The sequence below is a fragment of the Piliocolobus tephrosceles genome, chromosome 11, assembly GCF_002776525.5.
Source record: "Piliocolobus tephrosceles isolate RC106 chromosome 11, ASM277652v3, whole genome shotgun sequence".
Classification (NCBI taxonomy): Eukaryota; Metazoa; Chordata; class Mammalia; order Primates; family Cercopithecidae; genus Piliocolobus; species Piliocolobus tephrosceles.
The window spans coordinates 67,521,927-67,539,722 of record NC_045444.1 but is presented as its reverse complement, the minus strand read 5'-3'; the positions used below and the strand labels follow the sequence as shown (position 1 = coordinate 67,539,722).

Sequence of the window (17,796 nt, the reverse complement as noted above, 5' to 3'; positions counted from 1 at the left end):
AAATCTGATTGGGAAGCACAATGGATTGACTTATTTCCTCCTTTTCTCCCAATCCATTCCAGATTTATTAGCAATTAGATGGTCAAAGGGCAGGCTGTAGAGGGCCACAAGATCATTGGAAAGGCCTGGATAAAGATCCACTGAGTAACAGGTTTCTACGCTACTTGTTTTCAAAACTTAGGGTCCATAGACTCACCTTGTGAACTTGCTAAAACAGAGATATGTGGGTCCTCCCTCCTCCAAACACATTCTGATTCCATGAGTTGGAGGTAGAACCTAGGAATATATGTTTTTAACAAGCTCCCAGGTAATGATGCTGCTTGGACCATGCATTCCAGAGAAGTTTCTCACCAAGTCACTGTGCATACAAACCACCTGGGGATCTGACAAATTGCAGACTCTGATTCAGTGTGTCTGGAATGGGGCCTGAGAGGCAACATTTTAAAAATATTTGTTTACTTTCATTCATACTTCTATTACTGTTTTAGTACCCATTATCCTTATTTTTAAATGAACAAAAATTATATGTATTTATTGTGTACAATGTGATGTTTTGAAACATGTATACATTGTGAAATGGCTAAATAAAGATAAACATGCATAAAATTGATATAATGACCACATACTGATTTTACATTGAGAACATTTAAAATCTCTCTTAGAAATTTCCAAGTATATAATGCATTGTTACTTAACTATTGATTTAGCCTGTTCTCACGCTGCTATAAGGAGATACCCAAGACTGGGTAATTTGTAAACGAAAGAGGTTTAATTGACTCACAGTTCAGCATGGCTGAGGAGGCCTCAGGAAACTTACAACCATGGTGGAAGGCAAACAAGCAGCAAGGCACATTCTTCACATGGTGGCAGGAAGGAGAAATGCTGAGTGAAGTGGGGAAGAGTCCCTTATAAAACCATCAGACCTCATGAGAACTCACTATTACAAAAACAGCATGGGGGAAACCGCCCCCATGATTCAGTTACTCCTACCTGGTCTCTCCCTTGACATGTGGGATTATGGGGATTAAAATTCAAGATAAGATTTGGGTAGGGACACAAAGCCTAACTGTATCAACTATAGTCACCAAGTTGTATAACAGATCTCTTGAATTTATTCCTTTTAACTGAAAGTTTATATCCTTGACCAGTATCTCCCCAATCCTTCCCACCCATTAGCCCCAGTTACCACCATTTCACTGTTTGCTTTTATGAGTTTAAGTTTTTCAGATTCTACATAAAAGTAAGATCATGTGGTATTTGTCTTTCTGTGTCTGTCTCATTTCATAATGTCCTCCAGGTTCATCCGCATGTTGTAAATGACAGGACCTCTTTAATGCCAAATAGTATTCCATTGTGTATATAAACAAACTGATTGTCCCTAATCTGAAGACCTAAAATCCAAAATGCTACAACATTAGAAATTTTTGAGTGCCAGCATGACGCCACTACTGGAAAATTCCATACCTCATGTGATGGGTAGCAGTCAAAGTACGGTCTAACCTTTGTTTCATATAGAAAAATATTTTAAATGTTATGTAAAATTATCTTCAAGCTATATGTATAAGATGTATAAAACTTTTATGTTTAGACTTGGGTCCCACCCCCCAGATATCTCATTACACCAACAGTGTAAAAGTCTTCCTATTTCTCCGCAGCCTTGCCAGCATCTATTGTTTCCTGACTTAATAGTCACCATTCTGACTGGTGTGAGATGGTCATTGTGGTTTTGATTTGCATTTCTCTGATGATCAGTGATATTTAGCTTTTTTATATGTATGTATGTATATATGTGTATGTGTATATATATGTTTGTTGGCCACGTAAAATGTCTTCTTTTGAAAAGTGTTCATATCCTTTGCCCACTTTTTGATGGAATTTTTTCTTGTAAATATGTTTAAGTTCCTTATAGATTCTGGATGTTAGACCTTTGTCAGATGGGTACATCGCACAATTTTTCTCCCATTCTGTAGGTTGCCTGTTCACTCTGATGATAGTTTCTTTTGCTGTGCAGAGATTGTTTTCTTGATTTCTTTTTCAGATAGTTGTAAGTGTACAGAAATGCTACTGATTTTTGCATGTTGATTTTGTGTCTTGCAACTTAACTGAGTTTGTTTATTAGCTCTGACCATTCATGGAGCCTTTCGGGTTTCCTAAATAAGATGGTGCCTACAAACAAAGGCAATTTAGCTTCCGTCTTTATGATTTGGAAGCCTTTTATTTATTTCTCTTGCCTAATTGCTCTGGCTAGAACTTCTAGTACTATTTTAATGAGAGTGGTGAGAATGGGCATTAATGTCTTCTTGAGGTACAAGACATTGTTTCTCAACTCATGCGAGTCATTTTAATAAGCACTCAAGTACTGTCATTCCTGCTTGACAGGAGGCCATATTTTGAGTAACAAGGGTCACGGCATAACTTGCCTTTTGGTGAATCAGTTGGAACCAGTTTGCCAGTTCATTACAATAAAATTTTCTTTGCATTGGTATTACTAAAAGTAATTGTGCTTATTTATTATTAATGATTAAATATGTTTATTCTTAGTTACCTAAAAAATTATGATTTTAATGACCTCTTGGTTGATAATGGCTAAGCTGCCTCAGCTGCTCCAATTTAGTAACCCAAGTACATATCAGTTCAAAGTAACACAAATGGAAGCAATTATGTATGATCACATAGAAATGCTTCTGATTAGCAAAATCCAGAGGCCTGGTCTTTGCCTTGATAACCGGAACACACCACATCCATGCTTTCACAGCTCTTGGCTATTATTGGACTTGTTATATTCTTTAATTCAAGAAAAATTGTAGCTGTATTCATTCTGTTCTTAATAATTTTAAATTCTCTTTAGCCTCCCGGGAATGGGAGGGGCTAGCTGGCATTGTCCCCTGTATCTCAGATTTCAGTCACACATAAACATTAAAGGGGCTTGACTTGGGGAGCTCTTTGCCTCTGTGGACTGGTGGGAAAATCCAGGTGTCTTAAATTCTAATAATCATGAAAATCAGAAATCATAATGTTTCAAATACAAATCTTCATACATGGAAAATACAATGGAATTAAACATTTTCTTCAATGTAGGAGACATTTGTCAGATAACGGGATTCTCATTTGGCTAAGAGCTTACCTCTAAGACTCATTAAATGTATTAGAGCATATTTTTTGTAGCTTGTATTTATTTTATTTTTCTGAGTTATTATTTGGATTATTTTCTCTCTTATTTATGTATGCATTTGTCTCTGCTCCCCAGAGGCATCCTTTGGCTGTTGATCCTCATTTTGGCATTGAAGCTAAAAACCCATTCATTAAGGTTGGATGGAGTGGGCTTTGATATAGCTAGCATTTGGAGGTAGAAAATAGACATTCGTGATCAAAAAAGCTGTAAGCGGTTACTATAAACTATTTTTAAATTCCTAAGTAATTTAAATATTCAAATAATTGTGTAGACATTTGATGTGCATCTATAGTGTGAATAAGAACTTCTAATATTCACATTAGCTTTTCTGATTTTATAAATTCTCATTTATTTTTCATCTGAACATTGTAGAATGACATCTATATAAAGTAAGAGCAAATGTTAATTGAACACATTCTACCCTGATAGTGCATGTTTTAAAATTGCTTTGGCAGGATCTACCAATGTACTGGCACATTCTCTTCATGGAGTTCCTCATGTGATAACTGCAACGTTGCACATTATAATGGGTAAGAATTCTTCCAAAGCAGTTCACGTTTTATAAGGAAATTTTGATTTATATGAGGAAGGCTATCTTATTTCCATCAGACTTTAAGGAAAGGCAGGTTCTTTGTCTCTCAAAGTAGAGAAATGTTTGAAAAATAAAAAAGTAGTGCTTTACTATGTGGACTGCCTGTCTTTTCAAAATACTTGCTTTGTAAAGAGTAGTAAACTAAGTTTTACTATAATCTCTATAGAAAAAAATGTAGTGTGCTCAAAATAATTTTATAACTAGATGAAGAAAATTAATGCATACTCCTTAAGTATATCCAACACTGATGTAGGACTGTACCAAGATTCTAGGACTAGGATTATGTTATTAGCCAAAAAACATATCAGAAAATAAATTTCAGCCAGTGTATGTCTATAGATATTTTATTATGCCAATTAGTAGAAAGCATATAAGCTCAGGTGTATGTAATACCAAACTACTGCAAAATCTAAGTTTACCTTGCCCATCTATTTTAACTTCATTTCTTTGACCATGTTTCATAGAAATAGCAATAAGCTGAAAAATTTAGTACTCTGTTTCTTCAGTAGCACCTGAACAAGTTAAAAATGGTCATTGTTGTAGTTATAGATAAAGGGAACTGAAGAGAAAGGATGTTCATGGTCTACCATACCTTGGGATATTCTTCTATAAGCCAATAAATATGCTCTCTCATATTTGCTGTTTTGATACAAGTCCTGTCCTCACTGACTAATATTTAATATAATATTCAAGGGCATGTACAGCTGGTGGATGTCTGCACCTTCAGCACCGCTGGCAAGCTTCTTCGCTTTGGGTTCTCAGCCATGTTTGGCTTTGGTGGAAGAACTTTGGCTCTGGCAGAAAAATATCGATGGATGTCCCCTAACCAACGGAGAGATTTTGCTGTTGTTAAGGCACTGGCAAAACTTAAGTAAGTCTTTTTCTTAAGCCAATAATTTTGTATCTCAGGTTCAATGACTGTTAATAACAAATTTCATTATATTTTAGGGCAGAAGACTGTGAAATATCATTTTTACCATTTAACAGCTCTGATGATGTGCAAGAAAGGTAGGTAAAAACTCAATGTAATGCAGATAACCTGTATCTTTCTTTAAAGCATAAAACGTTCTGACAAACAATTGATCAGACTTAGGATTTTTGGTTATTTTTCTAACACAGTAGTAGAGTATATAGAATCACAGACTCTCACAGGTCCTAGTAAACAACCACTTGCTCAGCCTTTTTCTCTTCTTCCTTCTTTCTTTCCTCCCTTCCTTCCCTCTCTGTCCCTCCCTCCCTCCCTGCTTCCCTTCTCTTTTTCCCTTCCTTTTCCTTTTCTTTCGTTTATTTTTTTTCCTTTTTCATTTCCTTCTTTTCCTTTTTCCCTTTCTTTCCTTTTCCCTTTTCTTTTGCTATTTATTGAGTGCCCACTATATGCCAGGCACTTTGAATACAACAATGCATCAAAAAATGAACAAAACACATACTTTTGTCCCTCATGATAATTTTGGTCTAGTGTGTAATATAAATATTAAAGCCATATTAAAGAAGGGTTATAGTCTTTAAAGAAATAGTAAATTATTGTTCCTTATAATACTAGTTTATCTTTAAATGAATCAACACATTATGTTGGCAGCAACAAAATTGTACGTTTTTATTTACTATCTAATCAAAGAAAGTAACATATGTAATGATGAGTTCCCTAATTTTCTCATATTTAATAGATTTGTGTGTGTGCGCGCGCGCATTACCTGTTTTATATCTTTGTTTTTTCTTTCTTTTAGGAGGGCACAGGGATCTCCCAAATCTGGTGAGTACAAAAGTATCTCCTTGAGAACTGTGCCAGGTTCTGTTGACATTTTGCTCTGGTGAGGGAAAATAACCAATCACTCTCATTACCTGTAGACTGTAATGATCAATGGCAAATGATCCAGGGTCAGTTCTTGAATGTCAGCATTATGGCAATTCCTTGCCTGTGTTCAGTGGCACCTAGAGGCTTGGCACCTAATACCAGGTTAGTAAGCATTTTTATTGAATTGTTGATACATTTCTTATAGATCATTTTTTTCCAGGATATCCAATTAACTGTTAGCCTGAAACTTAACAGGTAGTTTATCTTTGTATATTAGAGAGTCTAAGGGATTTGTCGTCACAGTTGGTTGAGAACAATTGTTGAACTGGAATAATTAGCAGATAATCATTGACTATTTAAGGTCACTGAGGCTAAAATATTTCCTAAGTTTTACTGATAGAATTTTATGCCTACTTTGCTTGATTTATTCATTTAGTTGTGGAGAACATTATATTAAATACTGATATTTCTTATGAATGTCTTTGCTTTCCAACTTTAATGCAAACATAAACATCCTTAGCATGAAAAATCACATAAATGTATATTTGATACTGTATTAGTCTGTTTTCATGCTGCTGATAAAGACATACCTGAGACTAGGTAATTTACAAAAGAAAGAGGTTTGATGGGCTTACAGTTCCATGTTGCTGGGGAGGCCCCACAATCATGGTGGAAGATGAAAGGCACATCTCACATGGCAGCAGACGAGAGCTTATGCAGGGAAATTCCTATTTTTAAAGCCATCTGATCTCATGAGACTTTTATTCATTACCATGAGAACAGCACAGGAAAGACCCACCCCATGATTCAATTATCTCCCACCAGGTCCCTCCCACAACACATGCGAATTATGGGAGCTACAAGATGAGATTTGGGTGGGAACACAGAGCCAAACCATATCAGATACCTTTAGTCAAAAGAAACATTTCCGTTCTATTTAATGTGAATAGTAGCGCATATCAATCTCCTGCCCACATTTTCAATTGAATGAAATATGAGACATCTTATATATATCTTTTTATCCATAGGATATAGACGTTCCTTCTCTTGCACATTCTTCTTAAGCAGCTGTCCATTATGGGGCTGAAAATATTTCTTTCCTAAATCCAATTCTGTAGAGCGTAGGAGAAAGGATCATGTGTGTTGTGAAATATAGCCAATAAACAGGGAAATATTCGAAGTTAGAAAAGAAAACAGAGAAACTGCAAACTTGGATATTGAAAACCCAGATGGCAAGGTCCTCATTAATTACATCTAGTGCTAAAACTTGAAAGGAGTATTTTGAACCTTGTGTGATTTAGAAATTGAGCCTGGTGGTTTTCCCCCACACCCTCAGAAATCCTAGATAGCTGTGTGCTTTTGTAATGTAGTTTCCCTGACTAAACTTGAAGACGTGGCTAGCTGACCAAGGAGCTATGTTTGGCAGGACTTGAGACAATGTTTATCTAACCCTGCTTGTTCAAGGACCTTCTTGGGAGGGTAGACGTCTTCTGGAAGCAATTGATTCATAGCTCCTTCAAAGCCATTCCGTAAATGTTCAGCTTGACTAGAATTCCACTGTTGACTTTCCAGGCTTAATCAGTATTGATGAATTTTTCAGAGAAGGATGACTAATTAGAGATTTCTTCTGTGGTTTATAATCACAACATGCCATCTTTGCAAAGGCCTTTCGATCAAGACTCATTTGACCAGAGATTTTTCAGAGATGTAGCTTCTGATGATTCAGGATGATTGAACAGGAGATTTCATTTTCTGCTTTTTCCCCCACCATGATAAATAAAAATTTATGTTAAAGTATCTCAGTGCAAATTGCCAATAGGAACTAATATTCTTGTATTCTAAGTATTCTAAGATTAAATATGTTCATAGATGTGAGACATTTAAAGCAGTGTCAGCCATGTATGTTGTGTTTCTATTTCAAGAAAAGATTGCAAAGCAGGCATAGGATAATGCTTTTAATGTTTATAAAATTAAGCAATTAAAAAAAAAGATGCACAGTAACACTACCATGGATGTTTTGGTGCTGTTTATTTTTAATTGGGAAGAAGCAGCATGAAGAAAAGAGTGCTGAGCACCTGGAGTATTGGTGCTGATGACCATTTTTTCTCTGTGTGCCTTTGAACAAATCACTGAAACTTGGAGTTGTCTTTTCCTTCTACATGAAATGAGTGAATGGTGAGATAATCTCTAAGGTCCCTTACAGCTCTGACCTGAGCTTCCATAAGACACTAAGAGCTCTTTTTTAATTTTGTTGTTAGATTAACTTCATGTTTGCACTGAAATCAAGCTAGAAGTCATTTGTATGTATTTCTGCAAACTGCCTTCTATAGCTTGATGCATTTGCAAGTGGCTGTTTTGGCACTAAATCACACCTCTGAATTTTCAGTCTCATATATTGGATGGAACAGTTATGCAAGATTAAAATGTTCAGTCATTTAACTGAACATGTGTGGCAGCATTTGTTCACTCCATTTCATCCATCCAAAGGACACTTTGATTTATTTCATTTCCTATGTCACTTAGACCTTCTGTCCATAAATAAATATTTAAATCACACTGTAGATTTTAGAAAATGTTGAGCTATTTGTTACACCATTTGTGCATATTAACTATTCTATAATATAACTTTTAACAACATAGTTTCACATTTAGAGTTTCTAATTACATTGTATTTTAAATTATGTCTTGATATGTGAGTAGGAAGCTTGATGGTTTGTTTTGTAAAATGCTGTAATGTAAGAGCTTATTGAGAAGGAAGCCAATGATTTAATAAAACTCATCTGAAAGCCTGCATCATTTAAAAAATAATAGCAAGATACGGTTTATGAATTTTAGGTAAATGTAACATGGTGATTTATCTATCTTGTCCAATACTTTCAATAAACAGTATTCTTGTTATCAGGAACAGTGTGTCATAATTTTTGGTATAATCTCTCAGTAAACTTCTTAATGTCTAATAGAAATATTTAATTTCAGATTAAATAATGGAAGTATGGCTCTTATAATTGCCCGAAACACTTCTCGGCCAGAATTTATAAAACACCTGAAAAGATATGCCAGTGTAAAAAATCAGGTATAGTAAATTCTTTTTGTTACTTATTTGTAAAGCTATTAATCATGTAGAAGAAGATGCTACAAGAGTTGACATCGAGTCCTGCCTCATAAGAAGGTTTTATTTTCTTCTGACTATATTAAACTTTTTTTCCAATCTGTTTCATCCAAATTTTGAAAAGCATCCACCAGTATTAATATAGATTGGCCTTTTTTGAATGATGAATTAGTGGTTATGTATATATAACCACAAAGATAAAATAGGAAATGTAGTGTTATCTTGCAATGTGAAATAAATTAAAGATAAAATTACATACTCAGGCTGTTCTTCAGAATGAAAAGAAGTGAAATTTGGGAGTGTAGCCTTCTTTATATTATGGCAGCAGACTTTCTAAAGTTATGATCTTTAGATCTTCCTGACATTTGTTTGCGTATCTGCCTATGCTCATTGATTGAAATAGATCTGTAGATATGTATTTAAAAATAAGACTTTTATATAAATATTCATTCAAAATGAGGATGTGTGAAGATATGTATTTCCACTTAAGTGATTTGCTTTAAAAAGAAACAGTAACTATTACAAGCCATATTATTTTGGCAGATATTTTGACCTGATTATTAGGAAAATTATCCTAGAAATATGTGAATTTCTGAAATTGTGAGTCTTTCAAGTACATAGGTATGGTTGTAAAACCATATAGTTTCATACTTTTTTTTGTTTTTTTTGAGATAGAGCCTCACTGTGTTGCCCAGGCTGGACTGCCATGGCATGATCTTGGCTCACTGCAACCTCCAGCTCCCGGGTTCAAGTGATTCTCCTGCCTCAGCCTCCTGAGTAGCTGGGATTACAGGCTCATGCCACCACGCCCAGCTAATTTTTATATTTTTAGTAGAGACGGGGTTTCACTATGTTGGTCAGGTTGGTCTTGAAAGTCCTGACCTTGTGATCTGCCCATCTTGGCCTCCCAAAGTGCTGGGATTACAGGCGTGAGCCACCACACCTGGCCCACACATTTTTAAAGTTATGAAATGGTGCTTGGATATAGTTGGGAGAGCACAAGATGGGAGGAGGAGGAGGAGAGTAAACTCAGCCAATGACTGGCAGCTGAACCTTGCTTATGTACCATAGCCATTACAAGTCTCTCCATTTTTGCCTCATTATATTTTCAAACTTTCTTAGGTCATCTTCATGAAGTTTGATCTTCTGTCTATAACATTATTTGATCCTCATGTATTGAACAACTAATTGGGCTGCTTAGGAACGTAAATCATAAAAAAATTAGATACAGTCCCACTTCCTTATATGTCAAAGTAGATCAGCAGAGATAATGTAGGTTGTGAGCCTGCGTAACAACTTTATGTATGTGTTTGGGTGGAATATGGAGACTTATTGATTTTTCAAAGGAATGTATGCATTTTCACATTTTACTAAATTTCTAAACATTAAAATCAAATTTTTAAAAACCCAAAGCACTATATATTCATTGCTGTTTTTAAGTCAGAAAATAGAAACAAGAAAATGATTTTAAGCACTCAAAAATTCCATGTTCCTCAGGATAAGTATCATTACATTGGGAGAAGTTTTTCCAAATCCTTTTTTATTACATAAATGAGAAGTTAAGTGACTATTAACCTCATTCATGTACCCCTATTTGAGAACTTAAATCGTCTTAACCTATTAATGTACCCCTGAGAAGTTCTGTATTTATTTTGGGGAGGTGTATGTTGCACAAACTGTTTATGGAAGGTCTCTTTTGAAATTGCCCATGGGGCAAGACTCTCAGGCAAGTTTTGTAAACAGTCTTTTTTTTTTTTTTTTTAAATCAATATACCTTTCTTCTGATTTTAAAAGCAGTGGTTCCCTTACACATAAAGACAGACATACAGAAAATAATACAAATCTGTGTCGATAGGAAGATGCTTTCTAAAAGAGATATTATGATGCAGGATTTATCATATTTCCTCATGTACTCTACCAGGCATATCTTGCTTTTGACACAAGAAACAGTTGCCTGTGTGTGATTCACTGGCCTTAACTCTGATTTATTTATCAACTTTCAAAAATTAAAATCCATGCTATTTTTTTTTTTTTTTTGCAAATAATTCTAAAATATTTTGCATAGTGTATATAGTAAGAATAATTAGATTGATTCCCAGGGTGACTGCTTTCAAGCAATGTTAATTTGATTTGTTAATTATCTACACAGGTGTGTGTATTTAGGCTCTTTCCTTCATGGTGACATTAAAAATGTGAATTTATATAAATTTTGTAAGATTATGAAAATCAGATCTATGTAAAAATCATATCTGCTGCATAATTCATAGCAGTGCTGGTATTCAGGAAGGAAAATGTGACAATTCAGTTTAAGAAGAGTAGCATCAGCTTCTCTGAACCATGTTTACCAGGTTGAATAAGCGAGTGTTACTGTATAACACTATAAAACAGATTGAAACCACCATGTGCAGAGTGGCTCCTGTTCTTTCCCCATCTCTGTGTAAAATTAGATAGAGGGTGAACACTACCCTTCAAAGTCCTTGCAGCTCCATCCTATTGCTTTGCTCCCCTTCTCACTGTCCACACTTTTCTCTTTCATTGTGACCATTTTTGGTAGGGAGTTTAAAACCTTAAATGTGAGTGCTTCCCCTGGGATTTGTTTACAGCGCTCCCATCTTCTTAGGATATCCTCTCCTGGATGGCCTCATTGCCCCTGACTTTTGAACTATCCAAACATCATATACTCCCAAGGGTTCTGTCATCTCATCTTATCTGCAGAACCTCTGTCTTCTTGTATGCCACAGAGGTTCTGAAACTCACCGGCATCTGGAGGCCAACATGTCTACGGCTGACCTTATCTTTTCCCCTAAAGTTGTTCCTTCTGTGTTGCTCTGTGCGGGTCAATGGCACCACTTTCTACCCATCCAAGTTACCCTGGATTGTTCCTTCTTCCTCATTCCTCACTACCAGTCCCCTAACTTGTTCTGTTGGTCTCCTCTTAAATGTTTTTAAAATTTCTCCCTCACCTTAATTCAAACTTTAATCCTTTCTTGCTTACAGTAGCCTCCTTTTGGCCTTCAGGTTCTCTGGTCTTGTCTTCCATACCTCCTTTTAGAGAAACTTTTTTCTAAGACACACATTTGATCTCTCTCCTGCTTAATTCTTCAGTGCCTTACTCTTGTTGCCAGAATAATATGGAATTTCCTCAGTCTGGAGTACACGGCCTTTGTATCCAGGTCCCTGCCTGTGTTGCAACCCTGTCTCTTATTAACACCCTCTACCACATTCCCAGTGTTTTGGCATTTTATTCATTGACTAAGGTTGCCATCACAAATACCATAGAAAAGATGGCTTAAACATACCAATGTATTTCTTTCGTGGTTCCAGAAGCTAGAGCTGCAAGATGATGTCAGCGGGTTTGGTTTGTCCCGAGTCTTCTGTCTCTGGCTGGCACACGGCTGCTTTCTCACTGAACCCACAAGTGAGTGGTCTTTCCTCTGTTCATCCCCGATGCCTTTTCCTATGTCCAAATTTCCTCCTCTTATAAGGACACCAGTCGTATTGGATGAGGGCCTGAAGACATCATTTTAGCTTAATCACCTCTTTAAAGATCTTATCTCCAAATACAGTTATATTCTGAGGTATAGAGGGCGAGAATTTCAATACAGGAATGTGAGGGCCAAGGGACGTGATTGAGCACCTAGGAATCACACTGAATTCTGTGTAGTTGCTTGACCATGGTTTGCCTCTAGTTTTGTAAATGCTTTCTCTCTCCAGACCTTCTTCTCCAGGCTAAATATTCTGTGTTCTTTAAGGCTCAATTCAAATGGGAAGCTTTCCCAACATCCATAGACTGTTTGCCTCCTCTTGTTTCCTGCATTGAACTTCACGCTTGCACCATAATTGGCACTTCTGTGTATCACAATTGTAACTGCTCACTTCTCCTCCCCATGCCCCAAACATACCCTCACACAGGATACTCAGCTCTTAGCTCCCTAAAGTCCCACTTAACAATGTCTGTGGCTTCACAGTTAAAGCATTTGAAGGATGGCTAGATCTTCATTTTGTGAGGTGTGCACATGACAACTGATGATTTAAGATAATAGACTTACTGGTGGTGGCTGTCAATTCTTGGCATTCCTTGGCTTACAGCTGCATCACTCCAGTCTCTTACTCTGCCATCCTTGGTATTCTTCTCTCATAAAGACATCAAGCATATTGGATTAGGGCTCACCCTAATGACCTCATCTTAAGTTGATTCTACCTGCAAAGACCCTGCTTCTAAACAGGTGACATTCACAGGCACCATGGGTTAGGACTTGAACATAGTTGGGATGGGGGAGGGAAATGTAATTTAGCCCATAACAGGCAGTTGTTGATAATTCATTTAACACACTCTAACATGAATGATTATGTAGATGATTCTACAAGGATGAGGCATGTAGCCAAGGCTTTATACCCAAGGTGAGAGATCTAATGCAGTTACTGTCAAACAATTTTGCTTGGGGCCCTCTAGTTCTGAACCTCAGTCACAGCAGCTGATGCCATGATATCATGTACTGTTTAACTGTGTTTACAGTATAAACCGGAAAGTCAGCTGGACCTTGGTATCTACATATGTAAAATATGGGTGTTGGGGAAAATGCTAGTTTTCTATCAACTTTTAAAACTATGTGTTGCATTGAGGTTTATATGTGGAAAAGAGGAAAAACTATGTAGATGGTGTTTAATTAGGAATATATCTCATGTCATTTATCTGAAAACTGAAATGAGTAGTTACCCATTTCTGCTAAAGTTACTTGGCTATATTTTCTTAATTATTTGAGAAAATACATAGTGCTTTTTCAGTATAGTTTCCTTAGGCAAACAAGAAAAAAACGCAAGTAGAAATTTACCTTGCACCATTCTATAGTGGTAAGTAAACAGTGATCTTGCAGTTCGTGTCCATTGTTAAAGTAGGAATGGGGCAAGCAAACACCTGTTAAAATCCGTATTTGATTGGCTTTCTCTTTTAAAAGAAGACATAATCCCATTTTATCTTCAGAGGTTTAGACCTGTGTTCTTCCAAATTAAATTCCAAGTGTGAAACTTGCACTAGTTTGCTTTATGTCAGCTAAACGAATTGACAAGCTGATAAACTCAATGGATTATACATCTTCTGTATCTACAGGCCAGCATTAAATATTATCTTTAATTGAAAAATTACAGTATCATTATTATGTGCAATTTCTCACAGATATGTACTATTTGTCATAAAACAAGATTTCTAGGTGCTAGATCTAAACCCAAAAGGCTTCGGATAAGAGATTCCTTCTTCCAAAAAGAAATTGGAGATCCCTGCTCGTAGTCTCAAAGCTATTAAAATGTCAGCATACGTGTTGATATTTACTTGTGAGAGAGGGCACGGTGAACTTTGTGTTAGTAGCTAAACTAATGATTATTTGTATTTATTTTTAGTTCAATTTTCCATTTGTTGAGACTTACACTGTTGAGGAAGTAAAAGTTCATCCAAGGAATAATACTGGTGGATATAATCCAGAGGAGGAGGAGGATGAAACTGCTTCAGAAAATTGTTTCCCTTGGAACGTAGATGGTGATTTAATGGAAGTTGCATCAGAGGTCCATATTAGGTAAGTCTTAATTATTTCACCGCTTTATATGTCAACCAGTAAACGTAAATCTAATGGTACAATGAAAGCTGTCTTCTCTGAATTATCAAAGCAGGCAGTCGGTTAGTTTTTAAAAAATCAGTAAATCAGGGAAGCATGAAGAGACATGCACAGATTTCAATAAATAAAAAGTAACCTTACATTTATTCACCAACTGTTTTGTACAGCGTGGTTATGCATGTCTACATTGTCTTTCTAATTTATTGTTGTGCATAAACTACAGATAATGTCTACAACTTCCATTTTGGATTTTTAAAAATGGATCAAGATCTTAAACCTTTTAGTGGAGCCATCTGAGTAGTCAAGTGTTAGATTTTAATCTTCCCATCTTAGTTTCCTCTCACTCATAATTACTGTAACACGTTTTGTTCAGCAATTTGCTTTTATTAGGCCTTTACAAAGCATTCAACTTCCCTTTGGAACAATTTTATATAGCAACTGGTATAAACAGGTTTAGGAACCTACAAACTCATCCTTGGTAGGCATTGTGACACTCAGTGGTTAGCATGCAGGGGTGCCCACTAGACATGGGTGTTCTAGAGGCATGACTGACTGTTTTAAAAGAGGCAATGGAGAACATTAGACAATCAAGGAAGTCAGTTATTACTGTTGTTGATTTTTCAGACCTCAGTTTTCTAGATTACAGCCGTGTTTTCTACATGACAGCTCTTGTGAATGCTATGTTATGAATTTGTATTTGGCATTGTGTACCATACTTATTAGGTGTATGTGTGAAAAATAACAAAATAAGTTGATGAAATAACGAATTATACATGTGTTTTCTTTACAGATTGCATCCAAGACTTATCAGTCTTTATGGAGGAAGCATGGAAGAAATAAATGATTCCAAAGTAACAAGTAATTGTTTCTAAAAGAAATGTGCAAACTAGAATTTTAATATAAAAAGAAATATGGCCATGCTTTAAACCTGTGGTCCCCACCCTTTTGGGGACCAGTTTCATAGAAGATAATTTTTCCATGGATGGGGGAATGGTTTCAGGATGAAACCGTTCCAACTCAGATCATCAGGCATTAGAGTCTCATAAGGAATATGGCACCCTAGATCCCTCACATACCAGTTCACAATAGGGTTCGTACTTCTATGAGAATCTAATGCTGCTGCTGATCTGACAGGAGGAGAACCTCAGTAATGCTCCATTGCTCTAACTTTCCGCTGTGTGGCCAATTGGGGATGCCTGTTTTTTAAACAGATATTCTAATATAAATTGCTATTTTCGATGTTACTAACAATTAGTCTGTAGGGCTTTAAAAGTCAAGATGAAATACCGATTCAAATTCTGGTTTTTACAATGTGTTTGTTGGACACACAGAAAATTTTGCAACCATCATAGTACATCAATATTTAACCTAAATAATTTGGATTCTTTTATTTTTCAGGATTATGTTAAATTTCCTATATTCTGGTATAAACATAATACAGATTTCATAAGTCTACCTTGATTTTACTGCTCCCTAATACAGAGCAGTTAAATTTCAAAATCACATAGTTTGCCAAAAAAGAATAACCCATCCCTGTCTTCTTAAAGTGGTAGGGTTTTAAAATTCATCATACAGGTAACCAAGTTGATAACATATTTTGAACTGGGCAAAACCTAGCCCCATATGTAATTGTGTTCCTCTTGTATCTTAGAGGCCTGTGTTGGACAATCATAGTACTCTGCTTTTACTGTGCTCAAATAACCTGAAAGATAAAGTTGTTTCTGAGTAGGAAAGAACCAAATTTAAATTTCCTTAGTGACCATCCTGGAGAAGACACTTCTAAATCGGGGCTTACATTTTTCATCTGTGATCCTAGATATTCTCCTGAAAGAATGACTAGACTTCTTATAATGATACAAAGTTTTTAAAAAATACGTAAAAGTTTATTCCTGTGTATACACATTCTGGGTTCAGGAGGTTTTGTGCTTGCGTTTCACTACTCAAATCCCTTTACAAATCTCAGAACATTCCTCACCATCACTGCAGGCCTGTGAACAGATAACTTTCATCAATTAGGATGACTGGCTAGTGGCAGGGACTTCACATAAAGAAATCTTTTCCAGAATTGTTTTTCCAAATTGCCCTCTACTTTGATCACTTCCTATAATGGATGTTGAAAATTCGGCCACAGCTCTCTTATGAAGACAGAATCAGATAAAATTATATTCTGCAATTATCTATCATAAGCATAAAATAAATATTACAAAAATGATTGACTGTATTTGCAAATAAAAAAGGTATTTAAAGAAATTAAAATCCAGAAAGTTATTTCATTTAAAATATAACCTCATATAATATGAACTGTCACTTAACATTTTATGAAAATTTTATATTCACTGTATACAAACTGAACCAGTATCTTTCAGCTAAATTTATGAATTTTGTTTCTTCATTTCCATGCAAAGGAACATTTACATTTGTAAAGAGTAACAAAGAATTACATCCAAGCAAATATTTGTGTGATAGTCAATATTTTACACAGTACATGATATGTATGAAGTATAGGCCCTCTAGTCTTTGCACAGCTTTGAGTTTAAAGTTATTAGTGAGGTATGGTTTCCATATTTTTAAAATCAGTGTATATCAGCTAAAGTGCAACACTCACACAACCTTTTGTTTCAGAATATAAATTCGAATATTTTATAACAAAAGATTTGAAGATGGTTCTTAACTGTTTACTCCTGGGTATGCTTGATAACGTGTGTAAATATATACCTAAACAAACACATGTGTATATATACAGAAAGATGGGGAAATCCATAGCTGTATAAAAATAATTATCCAGAAGTCATTTCATTAAGCTCAAACCAGTGTACATGTTCAGTCTGAAGTTTGCCCATTAGGCCTATAATCATAGTCTGCTAAAAAAACAAAACCCGTAGGAAATGTATTATAAATAAAGGGCTTTAAAGTGATAATGGTCCACTTCCACTCATTAGAAAATTTGGGAATAGCTCTCTAAAAAAATTATATTTTTAAAGAACATATTTTGAACAAGTCTCGAAGATGTATTTGAAATGAACCTCTGCCTACCCAGCGGGGTTCATTTTACCGAGGCAAGCACATATGGTAAGTAGAATTTCAAGTCTAAGACTTCTCCAACTTCTCCAGTATGATTTAACTCAGTTATACTTTCATTTCAAGATATCCTCAAGGATTTACTTTTCTTGAATAAACTGAATGCTTTAGTGTTTCTCTACCCATTTGAAAGCTGAGAGATTCTCTTCGGTTGTATTATTACCTATGCAGTTCTTCTTTCTCAAAGAGTAATCACTGCTGAGATTTTCCCCTTGCATGAAGACATAATATGTCACAAGATCATGAGTAAAAGAAGTCCGAACAAAATTCATTTTTTCTTGTAAACAGTGTCTTAAATTTCTTTACTACAACCTGAGTCTGTTTTCCATTCTCTCAATTTGAAAGAAGTCCTTAATCATCATTGCTTTTACTGTTGATGTAACTCCAACTGTCTCTTCTGTTTTCTTCTTGTAGGATAGATTTGTATTGTCTTTTAAAGAAGCCGGC

At 35.6% G+C, this 17,796-nt stretch overlaps 2 protein-coding genes across 2 annotated transcripts in view; one reads left to right on the top strand and one right to left on the bottom strand.

Annotated features, from left to right (window-relative positions):
* The window catches only part of CERKL (ceramide kinase like), a 26,146-nt gene extending 11,003 nt beyond the window's left edge, over positions 1-15,143 (top strand). The window contains exons 3-10 of the mRNA XM_026454296.2: positions 3,628-3,702; positions 4,458-4,635; positions 4,713-4,772; positions 5,489-5,514; positions 5,610-5,718; positions 8,533-8,629; positions 14,060-14,232; positions 15,062-15,143. Of these exons, the coding sequence (XP_026310081.2) occupies positions 3,628-3,702; positions 4,458-4,635; positions 4,713-4,772; positions 5,489-5,514; positions 5,610-5,718; positions 8,533-8,629; positions 14,060-14,232; positions 15,062-15,143 (800 nt within the window). The remainder of the gene's footprint in view (positions 1-3,627; positions 3,703-4,457; positions 4,636-4,712; positions 4,773-5,488; positions 5,515-5,609; positions 5,719-8,532; positions 8,630-14,059; positions 14,233-15,061) is intronic.
* The window catches only part of ITGA4 (integrin subunit alpha 4), an 81,041-nt gene continuing 77,879 nt past the window's right edge, over positions 14,635-17,796 (bottom strand). Inside the window, exon 28 of the mRNA XM_023212357.3 lies at positions 14,635-17,796. Coding sequence (XP_023068125.1) covers positions 17,701-17,796 — 96 coding nt within the window. The 3' untranslated portion in view covers positions 14,635-17,700.